The sequence below is a fragment of the Suricata suricatta genome, chromosome 4, assembly GCF_006229205.1.
Source record: "Suricata suricatta isolate VVHF042 chromosome 4, meerkat_22Aug2017_6uvM2_HiC, whole genome shotgun sequence".
Taxonomy (NCBI): domain Eukaryota; kingdom Metazoa; phylum Chordata; class Mammalia; order Carnivora; family Herpestidae; genus Suricata; species Suricata suricatta.
The window spans coordinates 112,140,006-112,152,205 of record NC_043703.1 but is presented as its reverse complement, the minus strand read 5'-3'; the positions used below and the strand labels follow the sequence as shown (position 1 = coordinate 112,152,205).

At 42.0% G+C, this 12,200-nt stretch overlaps 1 protein-coding gene across 1 annotated transcript; it reads right to left on the bottom strand.

Annotated features, from left to right (window-relative positions):
* Positions 1-830: 830 nt before the first annotated feature.
* On the bottom strand, positions 831-11,877 carry PNO1 (partner of NOB1 homolog). The gene is made up of 7 exons (XM_029937497.1): positions 11,603-11,877; positions 11,229-11,378; positions 7,538-7,621; positions 7,296-7,356; positions 6,720-6,837; positions 1,904-1,974; positions 831-1,311 (listed from the first exon to the last, which is right to left on the bottom strand). Exons 1-7 carry the CDS (start codon positions 11,849-11,851, stop codon positions 1,244-1,246), a joined length of 801 nt encoding a protein of 266 aa, XP_029793357.1. The 5' UTR covers positions 11,852-11,877; the 3' UTR covers positions 831-1,243.
* Positions 11,878-12,200: the final 323 nt, after the last annotated feature.

The window sequence follows — 12,200 nt, the reverse complement described above, 5'->3', positions numbered from 1 at the left end:
TTTTTTTCATTCTTGTGATGTTTAAAAAAACCTGATAAATTGATGTTTGGTATTAGACTACAAGCCGTAAGATAAGTCTGCTTTATCAACAGTTAAAAACATAAGTCATTATTACAAGGACCTACAAAGCCTTCCCTCATTCTGCCTTTACCACTTACCCTTCCTCTGCTTCCAGCTGCCTCTGCCGGGGCCACTGTGCAGTCTCCCCCACCAGCCACAGCACAGTGACGCCTCCCAGTCTGTTCCGATGCACCCAAGGACGCTCCCTGCCAGCCCACGTAAACATGCACACCTGTGGCTCCCCGCTCCCCCGTCTTCCCTTGCATTTACCTTTTGCTGAACTTCTATCTTGCCTGTTACTGAAATAAAACGAAAACTTCACAAGGGCATTCATTTCTATCCGTTGTTCACAGCCTCACTTGTCTAGAATTCTACCTACCTCTTAGTGTCTGCTCGTTAAATACTTAAAACAGGCAGACACTAGTGAAAACAATCTCTTCATTTGCAGAACATCAGAGTCTTGGTCTTGGTAAAACACAGTCTTGGTAAAAACATTATTTTACCATATTTCACCTTTACTATTTAGAAGAAATATGCCCACTGTTAAGGTCTGGCTACTTTTATTAAGTGCTTATTTGAATAATAAAGACCTTTCCTCACCATTAGCGTTGCAATGTTTTTAAAATTAAAAACTATAAACTATAGTTTATAAACTAAAATAGGTACAAAGATTAGCTAGCCTGCCTTTGTTCACAACAGTGTCTCTGAGCTGCTGCTTCTATGACCTGATTCTGAAAAACCCACATACCACCCAGTATTAAGGGTCATGATTCAGAGCAGTTTTGTGAGATTTTTTTTAATTATACTCCATAAACAAGAAATGTCTATGAATTTATAAAGTTACAAATTTATAAATAAGTTGAAAAACTCACACAGGACTGTTCAAGCCAAAAGTCCCCTCCTATAAGAATTATAAACGATGCAAATCTTTTACTTAAAATGAAGTGACAAATTATAGTTAATGTAGAAGTATAGTGTGCCAAATTCAGTTATGGAAATGATCCTCAAAGTTGCTGTGTGTGACTATTACCAAACCTTTCTGTTTATGCTTCTGGGTGAGAACAGAAGTGATGAAGGTTTACAGTGACTGGAATTCTCTTCACATGGTTTTTTGTGATCACGTCTGGAGGGGGAGGCTTTCCTCTCGAGTCCAAAGACAAGGGGTAGGTCTCTTGATTTGAAATCAGAACCGATCTGCTGCTCTGCTAGCCACGGCTCGGATATTGCCATAAACCTTTGATGGAGGATTTCCTGCAGGGAAAATAAACATATGAATACAAATACACTCACAAGTAGAAGCTACATGGAAAGCAGTCTACAACCCTGAGAAGAACATTTTCCAGTGGATCTCAAATCAAAAAGAACCTTAAGCCATACTCGATTCCAAAAACATTTTAAATCCTGAGTCAAAGGCACGGAGTTGTTGATTTTGAAAAGAAGCTGGTCAATCAGCTCTGTGCACTGATGGAAAAATCCCATCTAGAGCAAGTTACTACAATCCTGTTAACAGAAGTTACTGATTTTGTTGAACAGTGGACTAAGTGCATCAATTAAACTGACGGTGATCAACAGCTCCCTTTTTGTTGAAACCTGGAATGGCTTTTCGCTGCCCCTCAAGGGAAAGCAGCAAAGATTTAAGCAATATAACCCAACAAACCCTTTCTGGTCTCTAGCAAACAGATGGAATCCATTTTTCTTTAGGCCCTCATTTGCCAACCCCCATTTCTACTTGCTATATTTAACGTCACCCTTAACCTACACTGATGTGCAAATGTGGTTTGAGTTCTAAATTCCCTGTTCTTTCCTTTCCAGAGAAAACACTGAAGGAATAAATTGCTGTTACCCAGGATGAGGTTGCAAATGGCAGTTCTTGCCATCTTGATGTTTTGGAAAGAGCCAAGGATGTGAACTTTCCTGCAAGAAAGAATGTGAAGCAAGTTAGCAGCAAAAAAACATTTCCTTAAGAAGTCCCCTAATCCAGAAACTCTGGAAAATCATGACCGATGTAGATTAACTAAAGGAGGTGGTGATGGCTGCACAACTCTAAACGCACTAAAAACCACTCTGAAGGGGAATATTGTGGAATGTAAATTATATCCCAGTAAAAATCCAAAAAAAAATGTTAAGAAACCAAGAATTTTTAAGATTCTTAATGATGGTTACTGTCAACTGACTGCCTTCTATATGCTATCTGCCATATGCGTTCCCCATTTAATCCTTCCATGAGCTTTATTAGGTAGATGTTATTCCCATTTTACAAATGAGGGAACTTTATAAGAAATAACAACAAAAAAACCTGTCCAAGATTACACATTGGCAAGGTAGGATTATGAGGCACCCACAAATGCAAGTAACACTGTATTTAATCAAAATATTTGGACTTCAACTGCAAAGCTTTCTAAAGGTTACCTAAATTTCTTTACTCACTGAGGGTCACCCTTCTAATGGGTATTCCTGGCTGACTAACTCAAACAAGATGGATAACACAGTTTGTCTTTTTGAGCTCATCTTCCAAAAAATATCAGTAAACTGACACCAAAATTGACCGCAGGAACACCAAGAGGAACCCTCTTGCCCAGACATACTCAGGCATTTCTGAAATTGGGGTAAAAATCCAAGTCTGTTCAAGATGATCCCCAGGTTTTCTTCCCTACTCTGCAATCAGGCAATCACCCCTTGTAACTAGCAAAATTACAGTGCAAAGGGTTTGCTTCCTGGAAAAGGTCAAAGACGTGGTGTTTGGACCGGGGGTACCAGGTACAGGTGAAGTAGGAGTACCATGTTAAAAACCGGGGCATGTCAAAGTAGACATGTGCACAGACTGTTAAGACCTCCACTTTCTTCCATAACCTGGCTTCAAATCTAGTGGCAAGGAGCCTGGAGAAGGCTTTTCTGGGGACCCTGTCCTGCCCCATAAAAAAGAAAAGTGACATTAGGACTTCCCCAAAGAAAGAGCCTGGCAGGAACCCTGAGTGAAACCTACAGTCAACCCGCACTACCCCCTGACCCCGCAGGCCCCCCATTAGCTCAGGGCTTCCAGTCTGCTCTTTACTGCCTCACACAGATGGCAAGCACACTGAGGATCACCAGAATACAAAGAGAGCATCTAATACAATAAAACAGAAGCTACAACCAGCAAGGTGAAGAAAGCATTACAGAAACAGAGGCTGTGGGGAGAAAAAAAATGAAAACTGCAGAAACAAAACCAAATCAGTAAGATCAGAAATGCCAGTTTCGTGTACCCACGAATCAAGGGCACGATGTAAAGAAAACTAAAGGATTAGAAGATGGGAGTTACAGAAAGGGATTCCAGGTAGGGTGGGGGAAAGAAAAGGACAACCAAAGTGATTTAAGAAAATTTCTAAGAACTATAGAAAATAAGTCTCTAATTTGAAAGGGCCCTGTAAGCTGAATAAAAATAGAACCACACTAACACACATCACTATGAAATTTCAGAACACCATGGATGAAGACGACTGTACAACTCCCAGAGAGGAAGCTAAAATAATCAGGTATCAAAATGGCTATGGAACTTCTCAATAGCAACACTGAAGCTAGGATATAGCAATGTCTCCAGAGTTCTGAATGAAAAGGATTTCTAGATCAGAACTGTTTAGTTGGCTAGGAGTCAGGACAGCTTCAAAACTAGTTCTCAAAAGATGTTCTTCCTATGCTAATAGCTTCTGGATTATCTACACTAAAGGAGTACTCAGGGATGCGTGAAATGAGTAAAGAGGGTCAAAGAGCACAAAACAGCATATAAATTCCAGTTATAAAATAAGTGAGTCCCAGGAATGCAACGTACAGCATGTCAACTACAGTCTGTAATACCGTGCTATAAGGAAAGTTGCCGAGAGTAAATCTTAGTTTTCACACGCGAAAAAAAATGTGTAACTGTGTTGATGGATGTTAATAGACTTACTGTAATCATTTTGCAATATACATAAATCTCAAAAAATAAAACCCCCACAAGGAGTACTTAGGAAAAAGAATCCAACAACCAAGGGAATCAAAGAGCAAAGGGGCAAGGCTGAATGGAGAACCCAGGATGCCCGCTGGGCACCAGGCAGAGAGCGCAGCAGGTCTGGGAGAGACTTCTCCAATGTCTGCTGCATCCATACACCAAGGGGAGATACATCAGACAGCTTCTTAACTGAATTTTAGTGACTACTGAGGAAGCACATAGATACAAGGAATTATTTTTTCAAGTGAAAACAAAGCCATGAAGGACAGAGGAATGACTGAAGAAACACCGAGCACAGATGCCGCACTCCGGGAATCCTGGGCACCGCTCTTACAGCACCCTCAGTATATGGGGCCCAGAGGGAGGGAGAAGCAAACTCGATGTGAGAAGGCTGAGTACAGGGAGTGGAGGTGGGGGGAGGGATGAAAGCTAAATTTTCATCTTTCATAGTAGAAAGTCAGCAGTAAATCTAAAAAAAGCTGGTAGATAAACAAGATATTTGAAAATATGGACATAAATAATTTAAAATTAGCTAAAAGTTAAAACTGATTCCTCTGAGGAAGAGGAAATGGAAGTAGGTGGTAGACATTTGGGGCTTGCTCAAGTATGTGTATGTTTAACTCTGATAAAAATAAAAATTCTTTACAATAAGGCAGAATGAGGAGGAAATAGAGCAAGAATACATAAAGTGTGAGTAGTTTTGCTACCAAGCAGCCGCTGGACTGGAACGTGGATCTCAGGACCTATAGGCAACATTATTTCCCATCTGATATACAGAATATACTTGGAGTAGTTTTTAGTTACCTTGCTCACATTATCCAGTATTTTATCTGGTTATCAGGAACTCATCAAAAACAACCCTTATTGGTGCATATTAGTCCACCTTACAGTTTTTTAATAATTAATAAATTATTAATAAATTAATAAAAGTTGTTAAATATGTGGATTTCCAATTAGCCTATTTATACTGAAAACTCTAGATAGTACATTTGATTTCAGGTAGTATGTAATTCAGTTTGTAACAAAAATACAGAAACATAAAAAAGTTACTCAATAACAGCCACACTATTTATAATAACCCCAAACTGAAAACAGCCCAACTGTGAATGGATAAACAAAATGCAACACATCCATGTAATTAGTATTTGGTAATAAAAAGGAATTACGCACCCAACAAAACGGAGAGACTCAAAACAGCATGCTAATTATAAGACGCTATACACCAAAGACCACATACTGTGTATGTTCATTCACAGAAATTTCTAGAAAAGGCAAAACCACAACAGAAGGTAGATCGGGGCTCCTGGATGGCTCAGTTGGTTAGGGGTCGAATTTCGGCTCAGGTCCTGATCTCACAGTTTTGTGAGGCTGAGGCCTACACTGGGCTCTCATCAGGCTCTCTGTGGTCGGCATGGAGCCAGCTTCGCCACCGTCAGATCCTCTGCACCCCCTTCCCTCATCTCTGCCCCTCCCTTGCTCTTGCATGGCACGCATGTTTGCTTTCTTTCAAAATAAATAAACATAAAAAGAAAGCAGATTACTGATTGCCTGCGATGAGGTGGGACCAGAGGACTACAGATCTGCCCCTAAACTCACTGAACAGGATATTAATACAGGTAATTTTTTTGGTATATAAATCATGCTGCAATAAAGCTGTTAAAGAAATTAGTTCAATAGTAAATTTTAAGGTAGCACAAATATGCTTAAAATTTAACAGATCATAGTAACTTCATACTTTGGTTACAAATCAGTTACACTTTTTAGATTTCTAAATTAACAAGAAGTTTTTAGGACTACACAGGATACTTTCAAATGTGGTATACACTGCAAAACGTTTTGAAATTTCTAGTTCAAAAAAAGCTTTCCCCATGGCTCCATACTCCCAACTGTAGGCTCATGTCACGAAGATCAAAACGACAATACACCTGTCTTCCACTTAAGAGGGCCATCAACGCGATATTACTGTTAACCCTCGACTGTAAAACAGAGTCTAAAATTTAAATTCTAAATTACAGTGAGCCCCTGAGTTTAGAGCAAAGACAGTATGATTTTCAATAAAATTATTTCTAGGTTTAGCAGCAGGCAGACCCCTCCTACTTTCGGTCAACTGCTTGGTTTCCCAACTCCGTGGCGTTATGTAATCTGCGCGCCATCTGCCAGCAGCCCCGGCCCGCACTGCAGCAGCAGCAGCCCCGGCAGGGCTAATCCCGGCTTGACTCCCTGCGCCCTTACTCTAAGCCGGGCTCCTCCTCTTTCTGTTCAGATAGCTGCTCTCTCGTTTCCCATCCAGTGTGCAACACTCTCTGTCCTTGCGGCAAAGGCCTTTATATATAATTTTAAATTACAAAGTTTATCTACATATACTTCTTTAAAAAGAAAGTCACAATGGCATTCAAAACACCTTTGCTCTCTCTTACTGATTGAACAGTCCCCTAAGATACTACTGAAATCTTCACCTGTCACAAAACTACTATTAACAGTAATTCTAAACATTATTATTGAGAAAAAATCAAAAATTTCTAACATCTTCTCAACAATCTGCTTTCAAAGTAACGAAGTATTTCATTCAGAACCATATACTGACAAAGACTCAGTAGTAACGTTATGCATAAAACACAATCTCTAGGACTTCTTGAAACCAGCAAAAGATCAAATATAAATTATGACAGTAATTTTCTCACGATCAGATACTTACACGTCAGCCAAAACTATCCGTGTCCGTGTCACATTCTCTATGGTGAATTTGGTCTTTCCTCCTTTGCCAGCGATTCTTCCTATTGCTCTCGACAGGTGGTCTCCCTTTAGGGGCTTCACTAGATGAGAGAAGCAAGACCTCAGGAGGGAAGCCATTCCAGCATATAACCCATTCCATAAAGAATTTCAACCACTGGGGCGCCTGGGGGGCTCAGTCGGTTGAGTGTCAGACTTCAGCTCAGGTCACGATCTCACGGTTTGTGGGTTCAAGCCCCATGTCAGGCTCTGCGCTGACCGCTAGCTCAGAGCCTGGAGCCTGCTTCAGATTCTGTGTCTCCTTCTCTCTCTGCCCTTCCCCTATTCATACTCTGTCTCTCAAAAATAAATAAAAGTAAAAAAAAAAAAAAGTCCAACCATTAATTAAATTTCCTTACTAAAACACACAAGACATATATTGTGTATTTTTAAAACCTGCTAATAATATAGGTCAAATGATGCTATTAGAAAGCTAAGAGACACATACTATACAAAGTCAGCTTTACAAAAGCGCAACAGTAACAGACCACCATACACTCACCATCTGTAATTTCAAAGGACTCCAGAAACAGGTCATCTAGCCTAATGAGGGCAAGTGCATCCTAGAACATAAAAATAAATGCTGTGAAGCCCTTCCACTTAGATATCTGAGAATGACTACTAAGTTAAAATTTACCAACTGTAGACCTAGAAAACTCAAATTTTCAAAAAAGCCCAAATCCATTGAAACCTTCATTTTAAGTATTTTTAAGCCCCTATTTCAGATGTTATGAAATCACTCACCTCTACCTGAAACCCAAGAATAAAGGCTTTCACAAAATCAGCTGCCTTTGTCAGAGCACTAACATCCTTGGTTTCTTTACAAGTCTGTTTAAAAAAAAGTACAAATTAAGACTGGAGATAATATTCTAACAGAACACTTGGACCGACTTTCCCCGTTATTAAAACTTCCCTTTCCACCATCGTCCCCCAATATATTCCCTATTACCCAGTTTTTGGTGAGATAAGTGCTAGGTCTAATTTACTCAAAAATCTATAAAGAACTTACCAAACTCAACGTCCAAGAAACAAATAACCCAGTTAAGAAATGGGCAGAAGACATGAACACTTTTCCAATGAAGACGTCCAGATGGCTGACAGATACATGAAGAGATGCTCAACATCACCCACCATCAGGGAAATACAACTCAAAACCATGACGACAGCACCTCACACCTGTCAGGCGGCTAACACTGACAGTAACAAACAGGCGTTGATGAGGAGACAGAGAAAGGGGAACCATCTTCCGCTGCTGCCGGGAGTGCACATGGTGCAGCCACTCTGGAGAACAGCAGCAAGGCTTCTCAAAAAACTGAAATAGGGGCGCCTGGGTGGGTCAGTTAGTTAACCGTCCAGCTTTGGCACAGGTCATGATCTCATGGTTCAGGAGTTGGAGCCCCACGTTGGGCTCTGCACTGACAGCTTGGAGCCTGGAGCCTGCTTCAGATTCTGTGTCCCCCTCTCTGCCCCTCTCCCACTCATACTGTCTCTCATAAACAAATTAACATTAAAAAAAAAAAACCCAAAACTAAAAAAAACTCCTAAAAACAGAATGACCCTATGATCCAGCAAGTGCACTATTAGATATTTACCTAAAGGATACAAAAATAGATTCTAAGGGGTACATGCACCCCAATGTTTACAGCATCAGTATCAGTAATAGCCAAACTATGGAGAGATGTGGTATAATATATAATGAAAGAGGGTGCCTGGGCGGCTCAGTAGGTTAAGAGTCTGACTCTTGATTTTGGCTCCAGTCATGATCTCACAGTTCATGAGACAGAGCCCCACGTGGGGTTCTGTGCTAACAGCGTGGAGCCTACTTGGGATTGTCTCTCTCTCTGCCCCTTCCCCATCTGCACCCGTGCTCTCTCAAAATAAATAAATAAGTTTTAAAAAAATGAATAGAATGGAATATTACTGAACCATCAGAAATAATGAAAATCTTGCCATTTGCAATGATGCAGATGGAACTAGAATCTATTATGCTAAATGAAGTCAATCAGGAAAGACAAATACCGTGTGATTTCAGTCACGTGTAGAATTGAAGAAACTAAACAGATCAACATGTGGGGACGGGAGGAGAGGCGAGGGAAACAAACCACGGAGGCTCTTAATGACCCGGAGCAAACTGGAGGCTTGATGGAGGGAGGCTGGCGGGAGGTGGGCGAGACGGGTGATGGGCATTAAGGAGGTTCTTATGATGATGAGCTCTGGGTGCTGTAAGTGGCGAATCACTGAATTCTACTCCCGAAACCAATCTTATACTAACTAAAATTTCAATTAGAAAATAATAATTTGCAAAAGGAAATGTTTCCAGCTTTAGACAGAAACTGCCAAATGACTATACTCCCTCTCACTCTGGGGTAAAGACAAGATCTCCTCTGGCGCAGCCCAGCCGTCCACACCCTGAGGGACCTCTGTCCCTGGTCTATCCCATCAATGCCCAGGCTTGTCCTCTTTTCTTCTCCCTCAAATGCAGTCTTCCTGGGACTTCTGATCTAATCTCCTGACTTCAACTATCTTTATATGCTGATGTCTCCCAAAACACTAACTCCAGCACTAACTACCAAGAATGTTAGTTTAAGCAGGCATCGTGTCTTCAAAGGCTTTACTGGATAATTGCAGAAATAGCTGCTATTCATAGCCAACCACTAAAAATGACACGCACCGCAAAGGTGCTTACATACAGCAGCTCTAATCTTCATGTCGACCCTGAGGACTAATATAAAAACCTCTACATTTGAGAAAACTAAAGTACTAAAATGTAAAAAAGGTAAAATTCCAATACAAGCCTGATTCCAAAATTGTCACTTCCATTCGCCCAGGGAGACTCACAATTTATTTGAGGAGACCACATATTTGACAAACTTAAAACTCTACAAGGTTGTGTAATGGCACATTAAAACCAGACCCCAGTTCCAATCCTATATGTGACCTTGGGCAAGTCCCATACATGCTGCAGGTCTTAAGTTTTCTCATTTGTAAAATAAAAAGGTCAGAGTAGGAGGTCCTAAAAGTCCCCGCCCCACCTCAAGATTCACTTATTAGTGAACGACTTTGACTAACATACTTTTTTTTCATGATGTTCATTTATTTTTGAGAGGGCGAGTGTGAGAGCCGGGGAGGGGCAGAGAGAGAGGGAGACAGGGGATCCGAAGCGGGCTCTGTGCTGTTGCACAGAACTAACGGCCTCAAACCCGGGAGCCCTGAGATGATGACCTGAGCTGCAGTCAGAAGCTTTAACCAACTAAGCCACCAGGGGCCCCAACTAACATACTCTGTTGACCCTCAGTTTCCTCACATCTAAATGATAGGGTTTGTGAACCACTTCGCAGGGCGGTCCTAATGGTTAATAAGATGCAGCGAGGGCTAAAGCACCACCACGTTTATGGCCTCCAGCAGGCCCAACAGGTGTGAGTGGGATCCAAACAGATGCCGCTGGGACACGTGACCCTGAAACTCGGGCAAAGCCTAATTAGAAAGCCCTGGAGCTGGACCCTGAAAGAGGGCTGGAATTGAGGCAGGAACAGAATGAGTACAGAGGAGAGGGCCTCCTTCAGACAGCAAAGTCCCCCATGGTAAGGACATAAATATGTTCAAAGAGATGATGAGATAACTTGGGACTTAAATTCCTATTTAAAAGGCAAGTTAGGTGAAAATTCACTTTTGCCCTTCAGAGATTTTGAAGATACTAGAATATCATAGTAAAAAGCAGTGTGGTCAGCGGGAAAATGCATCCGGCACTGGCACAGAGGAAGGGATGGCAAAGGACATCTAGAGGAATGAAGGGAAACCCTTAAAGAAACAAGGTGTTTTGGCACAAAAACCTGCATGAAAGTGACGGGAACAAAGAGGAGTTCTACTGCCAAGTGCTAGATTTTAAACTTTACCAACTATTCAGAGCAGTGCATCTGCTTTACTGCATTATTCTAGTTCAACACAGATGAGTCTACAGCAGTCCTAATGATGGTAGAAGAACCCTTAAAATGGAAGACAGAATTAATTTTGGTCATTGATTCTAATACAAAACTGGCACCGGAAAAAGAAGACCAAAGTCAATTAATACTAACTTTCGAACTAACACCACGAAATGAATATGTGTGTGTGTACAAACAAGCATTTTTGCTCCTTATTTACATGCTTCTGTTTATGACAACCTCTTTACTCAGCCTTCTCTCATTTTAACACAGAACACATCATAAGATACATGTACAGGCATGGCCAATATTTTGGTATGACGTTAGGCCCACCTTATGAATTCAATTAATACATGGGTTGAATACAAATTTCAAAGACATTCAAGAAGTTCGAGCTCACTACACTGTTTTAGAAAACTGCATGACACCCATGTAACTACCACTAAAGAAGCCTATTCATCCCTGTAGGAAAGCGAAACCCTAATACATTTGGAAATGGTTGACACTCTGCTTACCCTGATCTCTACATTCCTCGATTTCAAGTTAAAGCGTATCTGAAGTCCCAAATGTTCTACAACAGGAGTAAATATCTTCATCCAGTTCTCTTTTAATGGCGTGTATCTGTTAGCTGGGACTGGAATTTTCCTGGTTTCTTCTTTCCCATTCTACAATAAAAGAACATACAACTTGGGAGATGTCTCGAGGGAAGGTGATGGGCATTGCAAAACGACAGCTCTTCCACAAAAAGATTTAAATGAACGAAATAAACTTCGTTCAGGAGAATCACTTCTCTAAGAAGAGAACCAGCAGTTTTAACATCACCCAGAGGCCCCGGCGTGGCCCAACTTTGGCCCCGGCCCCGTTCCTCACGCACGGTCCCCGCTAGTACCAGGAATCCATCCCCGGCGAGGGGTGGGAAAACGGGCCTCTTCGCCGGCCGGGCCTCCTCTGTGTCCATGCGGGCCGCGTCCGCGCCCTCCACCGTCGCGGACAGCTGCTCAGCCTGCCGTTTCTTCGCCCGCCGGCTACCCTTGCGAGTGACTTGGGTGAAGCCGTCCTCGGTCCCCGCGCTCTGGGCCTCCATCCCCGTTTCCACGCCCAGGAATCTCCAGCCCCAACATGTGCTTCCGGCCAGCATGCGAGGACCGCTGCAATGCGCAGGCGCAGCTCGCAATGTCCTGCGTCCGCCAACCAGCCCCAGAGCTCCGCCCCCTTGCCGAAGAAGGCCCACTCTGGGGACCTAGAGCGGGATTTTGTGCGTTAGTTGAACCGCAAGGGCGAATATCCTAAAATATGCCTGATTCCTATGGTGCCCTTCTTTTCCGCCATTCCCAGCCGAACCATTTGCAATCCCCAATATGTGTATGTACGAAAGGCAGTAGGTAAAGACGATAAGAAAGTTTATCATGTCAGTGAAGAAAAATCTTGCTTGACTTCAGTAGCGCATCGGGCATTACCCGAGACAACTAAATCCAGCTCGCCGGGGT